The sequence below is a fragment of the Hipposideros armiger genome, unplaced genomic scaffold (genome assembly GCF_001890085.2).
Source record: "Hipposideros armiger isolate ML-2016 unplaced genomic scaffold, ASM189008v1 scaffold_12, whole genome shotgun sequence".
Classification (NCBI taxonomy): Eukaryota; Metazoa; Chordata; class Mammalia; order Chiroptera; family Hipposideridae; genus Hipposideros; species Hipposideros armiger.
Genome location: NW_017731362.1, coordinates 1,304,543 through 1,326,196, shown reverse-complemented (window position 1 = coordinate 1,326,196; position 21,654 = coordinate 1,304,543). Strand labels below are relative to the sequence as shown.

At 38.4% G+C, this 21,654-nt stretch overlaps 1 protein-coding gene across 1 annotated transcript in view; it reads left to right on the top strand.

Annotated features, from left to right (window-relative positions):
- The window catches only part of FBN1 (fibrillin 1), a 212,923-nt gene that overhangs the window by 99,403 nt on the left and 91,866 nt on the right, over positions 1-21,654 (top strand). The window contains exons 7-15 of the mRNA XM_019664564.1: positions 663-821; positions 5,490-5,669; positions 6,297-6,437; positions 8,150-8,269; positions 11,240-11,365; positions 12,956-13,078; positions 16,157-16,279; positions 17,384-17,536; positions 21,118-21,171. Coding sequence (XP_019520109.1) covers positions 663-821; positions 5,490-5,669; positions 6,297-6,437; positions 8,150-8,269; positions 11,240-11,365; positions 12,956-13,078; positions 16,157-16,279; positions 17,384-17,536; positions 21,118-21,171 — 1,179 coding nt within the window. The remainder of the gene's footprint in view (positions 1-662; positions 822-5,489; positions 5,670-6,296; positions 6,438-8,149; positions 8,270-11,239; positions 11,366-12,955; positions 13,079-16,156; positions 16,280-17,383; positions 17,537-21,117; positions 21,172-21,654) is intronic.

Genomic DNA, 21,654 nt, shown 5'->3' with positions numbered 1-21,654 from the left:
TCCTATAGTACTAAGAACTTGGACTCACGTACCTTTTGAACTTTAAATAATTACAAAATCTGTTCGGGCCCCAGGACAAAAGGAAATCTTGATTAACAGGCATTGGACCTGACTGCAAAGTGGCTCATTCCTTTAAAAAAAAAAAAAATCTCACAAGTCTGACTCACAGTTTCAGACTGAAAAATAAGAAAGATCTTTTAGAAATGTCGACTATCGTGCAGACTTAATGTTGTTTTAAAATAGATTTATATCAATATTTGCCTAAAGTGGCTCGAATTAAGTAGTTTGAAACCAAGGACAGCACAGTCCCCCTTCAGCAGAGAGACATGTCTTTATAACTAATATAACTGTCACTGCCAGTGATTTTCTTAGACGCCCTTTTCCTATGGCACATATGGTTGTAATCATTCGTTCCCACCTTGGGATTGGAATGTGGGACTTGGGCCAAGTGCACCAGCTTGCAGGGGCAAAAGGTGTGAGGCGAAGGGATTTCTGACTGAGCATTGTTTCCAAGTGGTGCCTAGCAGCTTCCTTTCCAGGGGACAGGAGTGTCAGTTCCTCCTGCCGGAGCCCAGGTGTGAAGCGGGGAGGTGATGGGGCAGGGGAGTGTTGCTACCAGTTTGATCTCAGTGATGTATGTGTGTGTTTCTCTATTTTCTCAGATGTTCGCCCAGGATACTGTTACACGACTCTGGCAAACGGGCGTTGTTCTAACCAGCTACCACAGTCTATAACCAAAATGCAGTGCTGCTGTGACATCGGCCGATGCTGGTCTCCGGGGGTCACCATCGCCCCCGAGATGTGTCCCATTAGAGCAACTGGTAAGAGCCCTTCCAGTTATCTGCAGGGTATCCTGACTCAGCCCTCACAGGCCCAGTGGCAATGTGCATGATGCAGATTTAATGGAAACCCAGGTAAGCGCATAAGGTTCCAGAAGATAGAAGCGATGACATTCAGGAAAATTCCCCCAGATAATGAATAGGGAAAATGCAGAGGTCTAACCAGATAACACTGTTTTCAGGTACTGCTTCTTACTTAGCTTGCTTATTACCACGAAAGAGCCACCTTTTCAGGAAATATTTGCTCCCTCTTCTTGTCATCTATTTCTTTTGGCCCTCATGTAGCCCTCAAAAGCTCAGTAGAATAAAACTCAACTCTCAGAAGCTTTCGGGTGAGTTATTCTGGATACACATTTCCTCCTTCCCTAACATCTGACATTTTCCTCTTCCTTGTTGCCAAGTTCTGTTGATTCTTTCCCCCACAATATCTCTTTTATCTGTCATATTCGTTTCCACATAATGTTCATTTTCTCTAGTCTGGACTATTGCAGTAGCCTCCTAACCAGTCTCCATGAAATCTGCAGCTGCCACATACATTTCCGAAAGCATAACTCATCTGAAGTTCAGTTTTTTTTAAAAAAAATGATGTCTGGGGAAACTGTAGAGAAAGATATGACGAGAAATTTTCCCAGGATGAAATCAGGCCATATCTGTGTGTGTGTGTGTGTGTGTGTGTGTACATATATATATATATATATATATATATATATATATATATATATATACTGATCTAAGTTACTTCATTTATGAAAATAAAATTTTACTACTTAGCATAGTATTTAGAGTCCCCAAGTTTGATCCCAGTTCATCTTTTAATTCTTGTTCTTTATAGTAGCTTTATTTTTTAGTTAAATTACCATATTTCCCCATATATAAGACGCACCCTTTTTCGAAAAATGTGGGCTCTAAAAACTGGGTGCGTCTTATATAGTGGTGGTAGTGGTTTTTTTACTTGCATTTCCCGCTTTTTTCGTGCTTGTTTTTGCACTCATACAACCACTGTATAAGATGCACCCAGTTTTTAGACCCCAAAGTTTTCGAAAAAGGGTGCGTCTGATACATGGGGAAATACGATATATGATCAAGCTTTGCTTGAACCCAGTCTGAGCATTTCCAAACTCGAATATTCTTTTTCCCTCAAACTCCTCCCCCTTGCCTGTTGTATACGCTCTTGTCTGCTAAGGATGTGCTCTTAGGGTCTCTTAGGGTCAGACCTAATCCATACATGTCCCAAGATCACCACAGCTAGAAATAGTGCCTTTTTTTCTCAGTGCTCCAGATCTGTCCCGTGGCTCTGGCACGAATCCCAGTGGCTCTGCTTGTGCTTCTGTGTGTTCATGTATCGCTTTTTCACTAGTTGATAAATCTCATTAGAGGGCCTCATTCAGCATTATAGCCCCATATTCCTTACGTGTTTTTTTTAACACTTCCACAGTACTTAGCAAAATCTTGCTTATAGGAGGCATTCAGGTAAAGTGAACAACTTATGAAGTAATGTCTTTTCCACTCGTTCTAAGTAAAAACTTCTCAATCTGATTCCTGAAAAGTGTGTTTAAATCAGGGAAATTTAGGAGAGAAAGTGAAGGTGAGGATGGATAAGGCAGAGTTAATGAAATACTTTAGAGTACACTATTCACAGAATGTGAATTTCCCATTATCAGGGGTTATAGAATTGCTCACAGATGTTACTATAAAATTCCTGTTTATTGCTGAGAATTACATGTGCGGGTTAAAGAAGCAATAAAACCTTTCAATATATTTTAACATATACCAAGTCATATATTTTGTCTGATTTGCTTACTGTCTCTGGCCTACAAATATAACCCGCCCATTCATTCACTAGGGGGACCATTTAGTAGGTCACTGTTTAGACCCATACATGACTTCCTACGAAGACATGTGGCTCGGGTACCAGGAGAATGGCTTTTTAAATACATATGTTAACTTAGGAACCAGCAGCATTGATGTAGAGTCCTTCCTGTGTTGAGGCCTTGGACAGAGCAGAGAGAACTAGAGCAAGTTTAGGTGCCTGAAGACCTACTTTGGGACACATGGTGCAGAAGACCTGGTCCCTTCGTGTGGGTAGGCAGGTGAGCTACTCTCCCAGGGGTACCATGGAAAGATTCACAACCTGAGATAAATCCAGAGCAAAGCAGACTGATAGAGAAAACTAATTTGCAGGTAGGCCTGTTTGCTTGCTGAGATGTGTTCCAGTACCAGTGTTACAGAGCTTGGGGCTGTTGAGAAGAGTGATGATTTAGAAAAGATTATTTTAGATTGGTCAGCTTTTCTCTCTTTAAAAAAGAAAATCAGTATCATCTCTGGGTTAAACGGGAACGGGAAGAAAGATGGATATCAGCTGAACAAAATTAGCCCCAGGTTGCTGATCCTGAGTATAAAGGGACTCGATGGAAGTTATTAAGCTGAAGACAGTAGGAAAGGGGACAGGACCCAGTCTGATCTACTTCCCTGGAGAGGTGAAGATGAATGTAATGGCATGCTTAAAGCAACAGACCCACCTAACTAGTAGAAATTATGACAAGCTATCCAACTTCTTTTATATAAATCCTAAAAGACTAAACTAACAAACAAAAAATGGCTGACTGGTGCTTAGAAGAAAATTAAGTTTCTTAATATAATTGCTATTCAACAAAATGGCAATAAATCCAAAATAGTCAATGAAATATTTTAGGTGCAATTTAAGACACAATTTAAGGGCTAGGCTGAGAGTAGGAATTAGTCATGAGTTAGATATTATCCTTGACTTCAAAGGCTGTACAGTCTTAATGGTAGAAATTTGGTGAGAAATGATAGATATGACACATTTAGGTGATAATTGTATAAGGGTCATTGTGGTTTGGCAAGAGAGATTGTAGCATCCTAATTCAGGGAAGCATAAGCAATATAAAAATCCTTTCCAAATACAGTCGGGTACTACAGAATCTCTATGAATTGAAATTCCAGATAAATGCTAATTAAAATGTAGTAATAGAATTCTCTGAAAACATAGACCTAACCTGAGTTGGAAATGTCAAATATAATTTAAGAATATTTAGTAATGGACCAGCATATAATAACAAGGTACATGGTAGCTAGGTATATTTAGCCACATGTAAATTGACAGGGTGTCCTAGGAAGTTGAAATATGAATGTATCTCAGTAAGACATTTTACTGTGTCTTAGAGTAAGTCGGATTTTGATCCACAAGGAAATGAAAAATATTGGCCTAATTTCTATTAATGGATTAAACTAATACGGAAAGTATCTGTAGGAAAATCCCTGTGTGACAGAGATAATAAAATTTTCGATATTCTGGCAAGAGAGAAAATAAATTTAAAATCACATGGTTAGTGTACTTATAGATGGGAACTATGACAAAATATGGCTGTTTATAGTAAAAATGAAAGTGAGAAGTTAAGTAAATGCATCCCTGGAAACCTGGACACTGTTTGAAAACACCTGTTTGGAAGCCCAGGAAAACATATGTCACAAATCTAAAGATGATGTATTCTAATAAAGACCTGGTGTTGTGAAAAATAGGAATCAGCCTGAATGTGCAATCACAGGGAAATAAATAGTTGATGAAGTCAGGGTGTACTGTTCAGAGGATCATACACAGCATTAACAGCAGACCGGCCACCCTTTGCCCCATGGGCTGCTTCTCCATCATTTTGTTGTCTTTTACAGATAGGTGTTCCTCAGGACTCCATCTCCATACTCCCTTCTCTTCATTTTCCATACCTTCCTTAGATGAGTTCATCCATTCCCATGGCTTTAATGCCACCTGTCTACTGATAACTTCAAAACTTTTATACAGCCCCGACTTTTCTAGGCTTCAAACTCTGTTATACAAATGCTATGTGACATCTTCACTTGGATGTCTGATATGTCAAAACTCAACTGTTCAAGGGGAACTTAGCTTCTACCCACCACACTGGCTCCCACTGCAGTTTTCCCTCAGTAAACAGCACCAACATCTACCTTATTGCTCAACCAGAAAACTAGAAGTCATTCTTGATTTCCTGTTCTCTCAGCTCTGACATTGACTCCTGCACCAATCATACCCATTTATCTCTAAAGTATGCTTCAGATGTCTCCACTTCTGTCCAATCCCATCACTGCTTCCCGTGTCCAGTCACTTACCTTGCCCTTGGTCCTCTGCACCAGCCTTGCCTCCTTCCAGCACATTCCCCACCTGTCAGCATGAATGATCTCCTGAAAATGTTCATCTGATCATGTCCCACTCCTGCTGAAGACCTCCAGTGGCTTTCCATTACATATAAAACGGGCTTTTAAGTATGCTCTTTAGAGTCCTGTGGGAGCTGCACGTGGGACTGGATGGAGAAAGTGGCAATTTTTCTTCCTTGAGGTGAATTATGATGTAGGTAAAGACTTCCTAGATTTGGTGGGGGCATGTGGTACATACACATCTGGGGTGTTTGTTTGGGGTTTTGAATTACTCTTCTAGTATGGCTGCTGCTGTACGTATTAGGAATGGGAATGAAGTCAGTTGGTTTTTTTTCCTTTTCTCCAATTGACCTATGTGGTTTCAAGATCAATTTTATCCCAAGATTTCTTTGCAAAGTAAGCAGGACTTCCATGGACCTATAACATATGCTACAGTTTAGCTGTTATGTTGTGTTTTTCCAGAGGATTTCAACAAGCTGTGCTCTGTCCCTATGGTAATTCCTGAGAGACCAGGATATCCTCCCCCACCCATTGGCCCCATTCCTCCAGTTCACCCTGTTCCTCCTGGCTTTCCTCCTGGACCTCCAATTCCGGTCCCTCGACCACCGGTGGAATATCCGTATCCATCTCGGGAACCGCCAAGTAAGAATTCAAAAGTCATTTAGCAATTTTTCTTGCATTGGTCAAGTTAACGTTTTGTCGTTGTTTATGCTGCCTTAGTCATTAAATAAGCTTACGAATGCGTAGATTAAATTTTAGTTTACATAATGCTGTATATAAGTTTCTCAGTTTGCCTACTGCATAGAGGAAAACGAGAGGTTTCGTATTCTCCAGAAATTAATGTCCTATTGTTTTCAGTCAACTGTGGGAGAGACTTAAATATGATTGACAGGATGAATTAATAGAGGACGTGTAAAATTATCCTTTGGGTTATATAGCATACAAAGCAGTTTGCAATACCACTGTCCTTGTTATTTCCCCAAACTGGAGGCTTGAGAGGGCGGCCGAGAAAGGAGTAGGGAGTAGCAGGCAGAGGAACAGGTGACAGCTGGACTGCAGTACCAGGCAATGTGTGCCACCATGCACACGTGCGGTCTCTGTGGGCAGGAACGGAAGTATGCTCTATTGGCGCCAGATAACCTTTGCCCAAAGTGTGTCCTCCTCCCCTTATGATCCAACATCTTGCCCATTATTACCAGATTAAGTGCTGATGAGAGATGCCCTACTTATAAATAAGTTTAATGGTGTTTAATGTTTTTTTTCCTTTAGGGGTGCTGCCAGTCAACGTCACAGATTACTGCCAGTTGTTTCGTTATCTCTGTCAAAATGGACGCTGCATTCCAACCCCTGGGAGCTACCGGTGTGAGTGCAACAAAGGATTCCAGCTGGACCTCCGTGGGGAATGCATTGGTATGTAACAGATCACTTGGTTGGCACCACAGGTTATTGCAGTTCTGTTCCATGACTGTATAGGTGTTCTGTTCTGCTTGTAGCTTCAAACTTAGTGGCATAAAACAACACAAATGTATTATCTTATAGTTCTGGAGGTTAGAAGTCCAATGCAGGCCTCCCTGGGCTAAAATCGAGGTGGCACAGGGCTGTGCTCTTTTTGGACGCCATTGGGAAGATCCATTTATTTGTCTTTTCCAGCTTCTAGAGGCTGTCTGTATTCCTTGGCTCAAGGCTCCTTCCTCAGTCTTCAAAGCCAGCATGCAGCATCTTCAAATCTCTCTCTGACTCTCTGGTTTTCTCTTCTAATTCCTTCTACCACTTCAAGGACCTTTGTGGGCCAACCTGTGTAATCCAGGAGACTCTCACGTCTCAAGGTCTGCTGATTAGCAACACTGATTTTATCTGCAACCTTAATTCCCCTTTGCCATGTAGCATATTCACAGGTTCTGGGGATTAGGGCATGAACATAGTTGGGGAGCCATTATTCTGTCTAACACAGTGACTTTTAATTTTCATTGTAAAATACATTCACAGTATTGCTGGTAACTCCAACTTAAGTCATTGTACCCAAAGCCTGACCATTAAAATAAAGCATGAAAAGTATCTCCAAATTATGAAATTTTGCACTTTTTACTAATTTAAATGGCTAACTTACCAACTCTCTCTAGTCATTAAAACTGTAGAGAGAAACTTGAAGTGGTTGACAAGGCATTTAAGCGAGTGAAGGGAGGAAATGTACCATAAAGATAATCAGCCTGTTTTTATTGCCATCTCATCCTTTTTTAAAAATAAATTTTCTTCTTAGTTCTGTTTCAGATTCCAATTCTCTAATTATGAACCAGGTAGAAATACGTAGTTCTTGGTTTCCTACCCTATGTAATTTCCTGGTGATATGAAAGCCCCTTCTAACAGCGCGTTGAAGAGAGCCATTTAACCCTTAGAGGTCATGCAGAGCTGGGCAGAAGGGGGAACATCTAGCTCAGGGTTGGGGAGTGTGAGGTCAGACCTGCATCTGCCACAAAAGCATGGAACCTTGGACCAGGTGGGTTATCTTCCATACGCCTTAACTTCCTCATCTTTACACATAGAGGAATATACATCACTTTACCACTAAGTATACTGATAGTTCTAAATGACTGCAAAATAGTAGGAGCCTGTCTGGGGACATGGTGGGAGTGGTGGAGGACTCTTTGGTGGGTGAGAATTGCCCTATAAATGACAGCTGTTTCGTGTTTTTGTTCTAATGTTCAGTGGAATTCAGCAGGGGATGCTTAGATATGGGTAAGACTTCTTTTTATTGAAAAATCGAACTTCAGGAGATACTTAGAATCCTATCCAGAAGCCACTTCTAAAATGTTAGTCTGTTTGATTCCCTTGGGCCAGACTCAAGAAAGATAAAATATTTATTAGCTTGGAGTGCTGAGTTGCTACGTGTTTGGCATTTTTCTCTGAAAAATGACACAGGAAAATAATACACTTGAACTGCTCACCCAGTCTTCAAGTGGCTGGTGACATGGTATATTGTAGTGGAAAGAAAAAGATCCTTTCATTATGCTATTTATTTCTTAAGAGGAAAGTGTTTTAACATGTAAAGGAAACCAATAAAATGGTCTTAAGAGTGATGAGTTATTGCTATCGAATTTCTTACTAAAATACACTGTGTTTTGCAGATGTTGATGAATGTGAGAAAAACCCTTGTGCTGGTGGAGACTGTATTAATAACCAGGGCTCGTACACCTGTCAGTGCCGAACTGGCTACCAGAGCACGCTCACCCGGACAGAATGCCGAGGTATGGTCCTGGCTTGGAATATGGGCATATATGCTCAGTAAGAGTTTTGCTTTGAAGGAGCGCAATGGTGTATAAGTAACCCTTACTAGGAGAGGCTAATATGGTCACCCTGATTTTTTTCACTTAATTCCAGATATTGTCGCTTCAAAGGACAATGTAAAATTTGGCAAACATTCATATTACTTTAAAAGATGCTTCTGTGCCTGCAGGAATGTCCTATTTTCACTACTTTTTTGTCTCATCACTATTGCCTGTTAATTTTTAATCTGAAAGTGAGGGAATGGGGTTGTCCTTTGCTGCCACAGAAACTGAGGGGCATTTCAGGTGAAATTGTTTGCAATTAATTTCTTAGTGAAGAGGTCTAAAGGATAAGGAAGAAGTCTTTAAGTGTTTGCTGCTTATTAGTGTGGTCAGCAGCTACATCACGTGTTTGCTGGTTGGAAATGCAGCGTCTCAGGTTCCACCTCAGATCTGCTGAAGCAAAATCAGCATTTAGCAAGATCTCCGGGATTCATATGCACATTCAAGTTTGAGAAGCACTGCTATAAATGTTTCACCATAAAAACTTTCCTTCAGGCTTGTTTATTAATTAATTTATCAAGCCACCCCATGTGCCTTGTATTGAATGATTGTGATGTACTAAGCTCCTGGAACAAAAGTAAGGAAGGTGTACTTTCTACCCTCAGGGAACTCAGATATCTATATCTCTATAAATTTGGCACAGAATGAGCGGTAGCACTGATTTTTGTAAGGCCAGATAAAAGCAAGAAAACTGTTTAAATTAAATACAAGGAACAATGGGGAGATTTGTATCACTTAAAAAAATTTGTCAGCTATTAGTAAGAGTTCATTTTATTTGCCTCTTTTAACAAAAGCTCTTCTTATGAGTTGAAGATTTTTTATCAGTGATTGGTTTCAAAATCTTTAAATTTGGTTGTGATTTATAGATTTCTTGCCATTGGTGTATTTTAGTGAACTACCTGTAAATGGCAGTTTTGAGCAGAAAAAACTGGAGTATACCATTTCAACCTGCTAACATTTCTATTAATGGCCTACTGACTGAATTATAAATATGGATAGTTTGAGTAACTGATATTAGAATCTTCTTAATATTAAAACTTTTGTTTTAAAAAAACTATTATGTATAATAATTAGCATGTACAACTTGTACTAGGCATTTTGCTTCAGTAGAAAGAAACTGAAACCAATGTTTTAGAAGACGACACTGTTAAATAAGCAAATAGAAGACATTAATGAGAGTTCTCAGCTAGGGCAAGGGCCTGCCAGTATATATGCATGTTGTTGTCATTAAGCCGAGGCTTAATTTATTAGAGTATTCATTCATTTATTAGGTATTAGAGAAATACCTAAAAGCCTCCAGCACTGTCTTCTTTAAGAGCCAGTCCTACGTTTATCACAAACATAAGAAATTGATAACATGCTAACATTTTGGGATAGATGGAAGTTTGCCACAGAATGGTCAGAAAGGCTGTGTACTTAGCTGAAAGGAAGTACATGATGGGCTAGGAGAAGAGGACACAAAACACAGATAAACACCATTGGTTGAGAACTGAATGGCAAGCTTTTCATTCATCTTGAAAAGCAGTGGGGAGCCTGATGGTGTTCTGAAATTGGTGAGGAGAGAAAATTGTTCGTTCTTTGTCCTGTTTATTTTATCCTCAGGCCTCAAAAGATTATAGAATCCTAAAAAAAAAAAAAAGAAAGAAAATCTGCTCAAGAATAAGTGACTTTTAATATTTTTTTAGAGTGTAGAGTAAGTCAGATTTTAGCAAGGATTAAGAAATAAATGAGAGAGAAAAAGATCGTAGGTTGTTGGCACAAAGATCAGACAGAAGAAAGGCCCAGACTGCCTTAGCTAGTCCAATGACTCGTGTGGAAACCACTGCTGGATCTGCCCAGAAAGAAAGTGCGTCTGAGGGTCAACCACAAGACACCGTGCAGACGCAGGGTAGACAGTCAGAATAAGCGATATGCCATGAATGCACATTCTTGTCCTCCAGAGGCTGTTTAGGGCACTTACACTCAGGCACATGTGGTCTCAACTCTGCATAGGTAGGTGTGCTCCCATGAAATTGTACACAGTTCCTTCGTCTCTGTCTCCTGGGGAATAATCCCTGGCAAAGATTGTATGCTATGTAGACAATGCAGCTGTGTTCATCCTCTTTGATGTTCATCCAGGTATCTAGCCTAGAAACTAAAGGGAACAGATAATCCAGGGTACCATCTTGTCCAATTTGGGTTAATTACTAATCTTTAAATGAGAGATCCGATAGAAGGTTATTCAAGTTATTGTCATTTTTAACAACACTTCCATATCAAGCTTTGTTGTTTAATAATAATATGAGACACAATAGAAAAAAAGGGAAATGCCCCCACAGTACCAATGTTTTATTTGGTAACTAAAATACTCATAAAGCTATAAAAGAGACTAAGAATATATAAACAATTAAACTGTGCTTGGACCACAACTGCCATCAGGAAGGTAGACATTTCAGAGTCATATGATTGATGGTTTTCAGATGGAATTAAATATTTTAAAATAGCATTTCTGTTTTATTGTTCTGGTATGACCTATTTGATCATGTGTCGCAAGGTGCCAGCCAAAGTTCAATATGAGAAATGATATATACTGGCTTATTAACTTAGCTAGGAAAATAGTGAAGAAGAATCTATTTGTTTACAGAATTGAAGTTTAAGGAGTTTTATTAGAAATTAGAATTAGATTGAATGCTTTTACATTGGCAGTTTTCTTCTGGCATATGTCTTTCAAACTCTAATTAGTAATCCTAAATCTCATGTTATTTGATAGCATCATGATGTCAAAGAGTATTATTGAGTAATTAAAACCCAAGACAGAGACAATGAGTTTGGAGATGGGGGGAAGGAGAAGTAAGATAATTTTAAATCCCCTAAGTAAAACTATTTCTTCTGTTTCAACTTTGATTTTAGACATTGATGAATGTTTACAGAATGGCCGTATTTGCAATAACGGACGTTGCATCAACACAGATGGCAGTTTCCATTGTGTGTGTAATGCAGGCTTTCATGTTACACGAGATGGGAAGAACTGTGAAGGTAATAACAGCATGATACTAATAACAGTATAATACTATTATTCCCCTTCTTCCATCCCAGTTTCAGTATCAGAAGTCTTTAACAAGACCAAACGTTAAGTGAAAGGTCAAAGTATTAAGTATATGTCACGTATTGTTATCTGGGATGCAAGCATAATTTTCAACAATATTCATGTCTATAATTCACATTTCTGTGTCAAATACATTTTAAATATATGAGGAGAGCTTGCTATTTAAAGATCCTTGGTGATGTTGAAACTTCTGTAGCATAAATCATTACTTTCTAATTTTGTATAATCAGAATTTTTACATTGTTTTTTTAAAAATGGGACACATCTAATCCCATTTATTATTTAGTCACTTATGATCCTTTTGTTTAAAGTGCCTACCTAGTAATAAAATGCTACTAATGGATATCTGAAAATGTGAAATTTGTTTGAGAGAAATATTGACTATTGGGAGCCAGCCATAATTTTATATTGTCTCTTGAATTAATCACCTCATTTTGAATTGGGCTGTTTCAAACATTTTGTCTTTTTCCCCTGTCATTTTTTCCTAAATTGAAAATATGACAATTACTGATGAGTTTCCACTTCTTAGACCTTTAGCAAAAAATGAAGAATGGCCCTTATCATCTTTCCCAACGTCTTTGGGAAAGATCCCAAGAATCTATTCATACATTAAAAGAATTTCAAAATTGTTCTTAGAAACATTTTTGGCAGAATATTATCTCAGTGATTCAATTCAAAGACTTAATGCCAAAATTCTTGGTTGGGATAGAATCCTGTTAAAAAAAGAAAAAAATCATAAATTACATTGATCTAAAGCCTGTAAGTGAAAACACATCATGTCTAAAAGACCAAGTGCCTCCCAAGACAGCTATAACATTGAATAAAATAACATATTGGTGAATTCCAAGAAATATCCTTATGGTCCAGGGATCCTAAAGGTTAGCTGGCACGGCTTTAATTCATAGTCGAGTCTTGCAGTCTAAAAATACATTTTTTTCCTACCACTATTTAAAATTGCTTCAAACTATAAGCTGTCCTCTGATTTTCACTTTTTAAAGAATCAGGAAGCAGCCTAAATACATTTCAAATTCCATCATTCTTAGTTTTGATTTTGTTTTTATTTTCAGTATATTAGCAGTAATATGGATCTGTGAAGTAAATATAACCATCAGGCCATTGCACACTTTTCAATTTGTAAACTGCTGTTGCTGAAAAGAGTCCTGGTAGCATCTATTGAGTCAAATACACACACACACACACACACACACACACACACACACACACATGCATTTCATATACATGTGTATACATGTAGGTGTATATGTGTGTATTACATGTAAATTTATACAATAAATTTAGTCATAGATTGTATGCACATGTCAAATATTGAGAACTTGAAATATATATTTCATATGGCCCCTCTCCTCTTTGTCTACTATAATTTGGATGATAATTAGTTTTAGACTACAAAAACAAAAAAGAAAGAAATGTAAAGAAACAGAATTATATTCATCCAGGTTGGCTTCCTTTGTAAGCTTACTTTTCTGGTCATAAGAAAACCTGTCTTTTGCATTTTTCAGATATGGATGAATGCAGCATAAGGAACATGTGTCTTAATGGAATGTGTATCAATGAAGATGGCAGTTTTAAATGTATTTGCAAACCTGGATTTCAGCTGGCATCAGATGGGCGTTATTGCAAAGGTTTGTGTTCTAAAACTCTGAATCATATTCTTTACCTTCTTTTCTCCTCTCTGCATTGCTTAGAGGTACAACTTTTCCTTATTGATTCTCCCCATTTAAAGTACCCATAATTGTGGTTTAGGAAACCTGACTGGAACGCCTTCTTCAGTCCAGCCATCCAGAGAGCTACAGCTTATGCACAGATGACTGTTCTTATTTAGGAAAGGGTGTTTGGGGTCTTCTCAAAGGAGCCTGAAAGGCTTCGTAGCAAATGACTGAGAAATGAAACTACCAACTGGCCTACCAACTGATGAACCCCTCTTTTCAAATAAACTGAGTTCTGCCTCTTCCTTGCAGTAGGGGAACAGTGGCAGTTAGGCTTCTTGATGGCTGTCATTTGCCACCTCTAACATCTTCAACTGGACAAAATATTGTACTCTTATTGCAGTGATCTCTTCTTTCTAATTTCCTCCAGATATCTTAAGAAGCAGAAACTTTTTCATGGACAATTTATTTAAATTTATCAAGGCACACAAGCAAAAAGAGAAACGGGATTAAGCAGAAGAAATAAATGAACCAAGAGTCATTGTTTAGCTTGGTAGCATTTGAAATAATCTCATTACTGCAAGCATTGAAGCAAAAATGAAGATTTTTATTTGTACTATTCCAACTTGGGTCCAAATTCCGAGTTGGAACCAGACTTCTCAAGGAACCTCATATACTCAAAACAGGTCCAGGAAATCTGTTAAAATGCTGCACTTCAGAAATCCTTCTGCTCAGAGTTTCAGATGCAGAAATGTAGAGTGTCAAGCTATTCAAGATTGAGAAAGCAGAATAGAGTCCTAAGATGCCTCTTCCCTGGGTATCCCTGGAAGACAGCTTTGGTAAAGGAGTTATGGAAGAAAGCCTTGTATTAAGTCTTTGGCAAGATGGGCGTTTTCTCTAGGCTTTGAAGAGCTTCTAACTCTTGGTTGTTTACCTACATTCTCTATGACCTTCCCAGCAAAGGGTCTTAATGTGCAAATCTGTCTTCATAGCTAGGCAAACCATTTGATTTTTTTTTCAAAATTGAAGTAGGAAATTGGTTTCTGTACTTTTGAGCCCTGTGCAGGAAGAAACTTATAGTTGGAAAGACAAGATTAACACGTGGAAATATTCTACGATGTAAGACAGTGTACAACAAAGTGCCAAAATGTGCGGATGAAGTGCTGCACCAGTGAAAAAGAAAAGGGAAAGGAATGGTTGCTGGAATATTTGGAATTAGGCTTCCAAACAAAATAACAGAAGGAAATGTGAAAGCCCCTTTGTGAGCAGACCTTTTGCAAGAATACATACTCCTTTTAGCTTTCCACAGAGCACATGAAGATTCACTTTCCGAGCCTATAGGATGCTTGGTGACACAGACTGCAGCCTCTCAGCATCAAGTATGGCCAGTAGAGAATGCTGACAGAACTATTTCAGAAGATAGTATGACCTCATAGATGAAACTAGGTTTTGCAACTGTTTGCAACCAGTGGAATAGCATCTTATCAATAAATACATTGTTTTATTCACTCGAAAGTGCCTGATGATTTGAAAGTTTCTCTGACCTTCGCATTCTGGCTTAAGAATCAGAGCTAGAGAGAGAGAAAGAGAGAGGGAGAATGCACCACGTTCTTACCATTTCTTCTTTATTCTGGTGTATAGAGAATATGGAATACACACACTGTAATAAGAATACAGGAAGAAAAAAAAAAGAAAGAAATCCCCATATGCAGAATTTTTTCTTTTCCATAATTTTCTCTTGACATCAGGGGAGAAGAGTTTTCACTTAGCTCTGAGCCCACAAAGATGTGACTGTCCAGAGCTGAACAAACAATGCTAATTTAATCTCTACAGTTAACTAATCAGATGAACAGCATGGCCTGCCTCATCTTGGAAAGTTGAGGCCGCTCACTTTGAGCAGTGCCCCCTGGGTCTGTGTTACATCTGTGACCCCAGGAAAAAGCCTTTGTGCTGCTTTGCAGGTTGTAGCTGCCACTGTTTTACTGTAGATCTCAACTTGAAAAGAAAGGTGACTCAAATAACTGAAGCAATTTGAGTTCATGTATTTATATATAACTGCTGTTTTAAAATACAAATCTGTACATGGAATCTTGGACCATCTGTAGGCATTTTGGGCCAAATAATACAAGCTAAGTAAACCACGGAGGTGTTTCAGTCTCAATTTGACTTTTTAAGGTCAGAAGAAAGGAAATAGACACATACACTAGTTGTGTATTATAAAAGGACATGTTATAAATGACTTGCTTCTAAGTGTTATATATTTTCCTAAACACAATTTTGTTACCATTTCTACTTCCTTATATTAAGGGCGAAAAATCTCTGCTATTATTAGTATGTACTCCATAAAGACTTTTACCAGGCTCACCTAAGTACATACACATGATACTATAAAACATTCGCAATGCCTAAGTTAAGATTTTTCTTTTCTGGGTTCCAATTGCTTACAGTGCTGTTGTTGGCCAGAAATGGTCATCAAAATCATGCATATTTATTTTGTGTTCCTTTTCTCTGGTGTGCCACCAAGGCTTTTTAGTTCAATGTCTCTTGATGCCATGCTAATTGTCCCAGAGAGCTAAGGTATGGGTGATACTGGCATGGACACCAGTCTGGGTATTGCATGCCAAAAAGAAAAACTTTCTGCCCAGGTCAAAGATGCAGTTTATTATCAAGCTAGATTTCTGGCAGTCCTGGAAGAACTGCCATGTGAAACATTAGAAAAGACCCTTTGTATTTTAGCTATCACTTTTCTTCTTCCAATTCTGTTTTTGCTTTTGTGATTCTTATTTTGGTTATAACAAAAAAAAAAACTCAGGAGAATATTATAAAAATAGCTTTCTATGGAAAAGAAATAAACTCAGGCAGTTTATCTCTCTCAATTTTTTGTTACTGTTCTCTCAAAGGACAATGAAAATGCCTCTCATTGAGCTTTTATTGTTGATGCTGCATATTATTTTCCGTCTTCCCCATTTTCAAGTGCTGTAACAGAATTGTAAAGACGTTGTGGTTTTAGATAAACACCACTTCATTTCTAATAAGTGCTTTTCCATACCACAGATATTAATGAGTGTGAAACCCCTGGGATCTGCATGAACGGGCGCTGTGTCAACACGGATGGCTCCTACAGATGTGAATGCTTTCCTGGACTGGCCGTGGGTCTGGATGGACGTGTGTGTGTTGGTAAGATTATGTCATGACTAGATGTATGATAGAGATTTACCTTCTGTCAATCAATGAAATCCACAAATAACAAGTGCGCTCTACTGTAGCAAATATGATGTAACTAATGTTTGTGGAGCAGCATACCAACAGTATCAGTTCTCGTCTTGTGTAATCAGATATTAATTTAACAGACAGAAAGATGAACTGAGATCAGTGAAAACCAAGGGAACCCTCACCTCTTCTTCCCCCTTTCCTTTCCTAATCACACAGCTGTCCTCAATTTTCTCTAACCCTCATTTGTTGATAATGGTCTTTGAAATGGGCCTGTATAATATGTGCTCATTATTATCTCATGGCAAACATTTTCATAGAGTAGTAATGTCCAAAGGGAAGTATGGAATGCAAAGGAGGCTGTGGATGGATAATCAAGAAACTTATATGATAAATAGTTTTATGTGGCTTTATAAGAAGTTTGAGATTTGTTGACAAATAGATACAAATTTTATCCAAATTATTTTTAAGCAAGGTAGTTAATAAACCCTTTGAATTGGGAGGGGATTGGTCATACCTGGAAATCCTCTCCCTAGTGGTAAAGGTGATATTGTTTAGTTGACCAACATCTAAAGACTTATATAATGACCTTTTACAGATTAAACTTCCTTTTTCTTTTTTTTTGAAAGTACATCTGATTCAGACATTCAATAATTGCATGTTTATTTTGAAGTAGGCCACATTTCTCATAAAGATCTTATTTATTATGGGATGAAATTCAGCAGTCATCCATCATTCACTCAACATTTATTAAGTGTCTGCTCTGTACAAGCCTGGGAAAGACAAAAATAAGTGAGATATAATATCATCCCAGCATTTAAATGCCTCATAGTAAGGTAAACCATAATAGTCTCTAGAAAACTGAAGGAGCCTGGCAATTCATTGGTTCTTAATGTTTGGAAGCGGAACGTGTTTTGTTTTATTATTTTCTATTGAGACCTAACACCAGAGGCATTCTTTGTGAGTTAGAACAGGGATGGTGGATAAATAAAGCCAGCTTCAACTTTGACCTGGGGGGGTTCTCTTCTGTTTGAAGCGATAGTGTGATGACAGATGCTTCTTCCTGTTTAGACACACACATGCGGAGCACATGCTACGGTGGATACAAGAGAGGCCAGTGTGTCAAACCCTTGTTTGGTGCTGTCACTAAATCTGAATGCTGTTGTGCCAACACTGAGTATGCATTTGGGGAGCCTTGCCAGCCATGTCCTGCTCAGAATTCAGGTACGTGGTGCCATGGGGTTGCCTTGTACTGCTAGCCTTCTGCCACCGCCTGCAGCCTCGCATTGATGGAAGTCGCAGGGGAAGATTACATAAGCTCTCCAGGTACATCATATACCTTCCTGGGGTCTTGGCAGGGGCTCGTCAGGGTCGGATTTCCCATTACTCACCTGATCCTAACAACCATTTGGCATAGGCAGCACATTTGTGCCGCCCAGCTGAATTCTCCCACCTCAAGAATATTCATGCTCTTTGGAATACATGCCACTTGCCTTGTTTTCTAAGGTAGTTTTTACAGTGTTTGCACTTTGCCGGAACTGCTATAAAGCAGAATTTTACATAGTTTGTAAATGAAAATAATTTTCAGGTTACCTGAATACTTCAAACTTTTTTTTTCTGAAAGCCCTTGTGAATTTTGATCAAACCCCTCATGTTGATTTAAGTGTGCTTTTCCTAAGTGATTTTATTCAACCCTAGAGAAAAAGTAATTTCCTTGATTTCAAGCGACATGATATAGTGAAAAGAAACTAGTTAATAAGTCACAATTCTGCTCCCTAGACACAGCAAAATACTTAATTGGGGCAGAGGGGTTAGTTTTTTGTGGGTTTTTATTTGTTTAGAAATTTTTCTTATCTATTTTAAAAAAGATTTGAGAGATGGCTTACATTAGTAAACTTAACTATAAAACACAATAATATGGAAAAAGGATCCTTAGTTTTCTCATCGACAAAATGAGTTGTCTTAGGTAATCCAGAAAATACTCTCCGGATGTAAATTATTTCTATCCGTATGGCAAAAAGTAGTTTATTGAAATTAAAGCAATGGACTGTCTACATTTGAACATAATTTTAAGGTAGGTTGGTAGTTGACTTCTAGTGTCCTAAAACGGAATTAGGTCTAATATGGAAAACATGTAAATCTGATTGGTTGGTGGACATCAAAGATTTAGCTAGTTCATTTCTGGCCTAGATAAAATCAACTAAAGATTAACTCACAATTTTTAAACATTTGTTGTTTTGAAAATTATGATATTTGAAATTATAGAGTTAGAAATTAAAATATATTATGAGAAGTTAGAGAAAATTAAATGGAAGACTTTAAAGGAAATAGGGGATGCCAGTTAAAGAAAACAAGCTTTATTCTGGCAGTTTACCCAGTGAATAATATACAAATTATCATTTTATATATGATTACCAGTTAAATACATATCTATAATACTTCAGTTACATAATATACAAATATAATTTTATCCAACTAAGATACTTCCATGTAACTTTATCGTTGTATATTATTACTGTCAGCCTTTTGTATGTTATTTTAACCTTTTTACAGTACTTTTTGTATATTGCATTTACAAGATAGATAAGTATCATGAAAACTGGCGCTTGAAACTATAGGTGATTTGTTCACCTATCAAACGAGTGGAAGAACCAAAGCTAGAATCAGGACCCTTGGTGCATATAGTTCTGAGTTTTCATATTTTCCTCTAGACCAAGTATATCGCCAAAGGATTTGTTATGATACCTGGGAAAATGAAGTAGACTTATAAAAGGATGAATAAAAGAGACCAGATTTCTTTCAGCAGTAAAGCTTAAAGAGAGTTAAATTTGAGGCCCAATTCCACTAGCCTCTGTTTTATATGTGGATGAATTTACACAGAAGAGACCCATGTGTGGAAGTGGCTTCATTCAGTTTGGTTGCTTTGCCTCTTTGGTAGATGAACATGCCAAATCATGAAGGATCCGAATATAAGGATCTCTCATTTCAGGAGAGAGGTGGGGGATTGTGAAAGGTACTGCAAATATCTAGAAGGACTATGTTTAGTTCATTTAATGAGACACCCCAATCATTCAACATCTCGAGCTTGTCTTTGTGCTCTGGAAGTCAAGCAGGCTATATCTGAAGATACTTCTCTCACTGGCTGCTGAGCATTTTCCTCCTCACAGAAATCGGTCAGTTAAATACACAGCAATGTAATCACTGGGAATGTTCTCATCTGTCCCCGTTCCACTGTCTTCATGACACAACGCTGAGTTAGCTCCACAACACCCATCATTTAATTGTGTTTGAGCTGTGCCAGGCATTGTGCTGAGCATTTTACACGTTCTCTCATTAAATCCATAGGACTATGGTGTGAGGTGGGCATCATTATCTCCAATTTATAGAAGGGGAAACTAACAGGCGGAAAAGGCTTGCTCCCAGGACCTCCAGCAATAAGCATTGTCATCAGCATTCAAACCCATGCCCATCTGAATTCACTACAGAAAATAGTCTAGTACCAGATCTTGCCCAAATGAAAAAAGAACGATGACAGTACTTGGCCTGCATTTAGACCAAGCATCAGCTAATTTATCACTGACTATAAAAGTGCTTTTTACAAAGCTGGTATGATTTTGGTTTTCCTGTTTTATTACTTACAGAAGTTCTCCACCTCTTCGGTGCATGTTTTAATTAATTGCTGATGTGAGAGAATAAAGAGGATGTATTTCTTTTTGCTTCCAATTCCTGGCTTTCAAACACACAATAGCAGACATCTTCCATGTGTTCCTTTTTTTGGCCCCCTTTAAGATGATTTAAAAATTAAGGAACTTCCCCACTTTTCTCAAATTTACTTTTGCTAGAAGCCTCAGGTTCTGAAGGATTTAACCTTACTTTTTTTTGTCTGCATAACTCATTTGTATCCTCTGTCATCAGGAATGCAGTTTTCTAGCATGCAAAAGGGCAAGAACTATTTGCTTCAGCGGTGAGGTGCAGTTGGCCTCTGTAAAAAGGGCCTTACCTAGTATCCAGTTTTCTTGCCACTTAAGCACAAATGACTTGCATTTGACCGTGAGATTCTTATGTTTGTCTAAATATTGTTGGAATTGTATGTAAAACATTGTATTGATTTTAACGAATGTTATCCAAATAGATGTAATTTTAAAAAAAGAAATAGAAATCTGATCCATCACAAATTTGGGAACATACTCTATATACTTCAATTTCTTCAATAAGATCCCACAGGTTTAACATTATGCAATACTTTTCCTATGGACTTATCATATAGAATGAATCTAGCACCCTGAAGAATATTAACTTTAAAAATACACTTTAATGCAAAGCATAGATACCCTGTTGTTCTTGTGAATGGAGGTTAGAGACTTTGTAAAGAGAAATGAGAAAATGTTGAAAATTGGGTTATACTGAAAAAACATCTCACACTGAGAAAATTATCCGCACGATGGTGGGAGAAAGTTTTATTAACAGTTAAGAAACCACACTTTAACAGGCACATTTCACCATAAGTGTAAAGTGTTCCCTGGTGAACAAAATCAAGTTATAGGAAAAACACCTTTTCAGAAAGTGCTTTGCACGAGGAATCGCTGTTACTTTCCTATAGCCTTAAAAGTTGTTTTCCTCAGTGATGCGGAGCCTGTAAAGTGGGAGCCTGGTGTCATGGTGACTCCCTCTGGAGATGCTTCCTTTCTGTTGCCACTTTATCTCAGTTCCACTCACTTTGGGGGAAATGATGTGTAGAAGGCAAGGGCAGGGTGGACCTGTCCTGCAAACAAGGGAATCATTTACTCTCTGTTCATTTATTGCAGCGGAATATCAGGCACTCTGCAGCAGTGGTCCAGGAATGACGTCAGCGGGCAGTGGTAAGGATCTGTTTTGAAATGTACTACCTTAAGCATGTGTAGAGGCAGGATCAGGCCTCCCTGTGGGTTTCCAGTTGATCCCTTTACCCCAGTCTTGTCTTGTCTGACCCCCTCTCTAGCCATCACTGTATGATGTACTTGGATCACCTGGAAGCCCCCAGTGGCAGAAGAACCATGGCACAGTGGGTCCTGGGTTGCTGGGTGTGGGGCTTGGAACTGAGAGTTGGGTGCTGTCCCAGGGTGGGTGATGGAGGACGGTGGATGAGATACAATGACTGTAGTTGCTCATTTATGAAAAGGGGCACCCCGGCCTTCTTTTAGATCTTCCACAGTCAAGTACAGTTAAGGGTTATTGGCCCAATTGAACTGTTGTTTCTTAACTGTCCAGTGCTGGGTCATTATAAAATGGCAATTGGGGACCATCTTATGTTTTGTATTTTTCATCTTGTATTATGTAGCAAGCAGTGACAGCAATTAACTGAA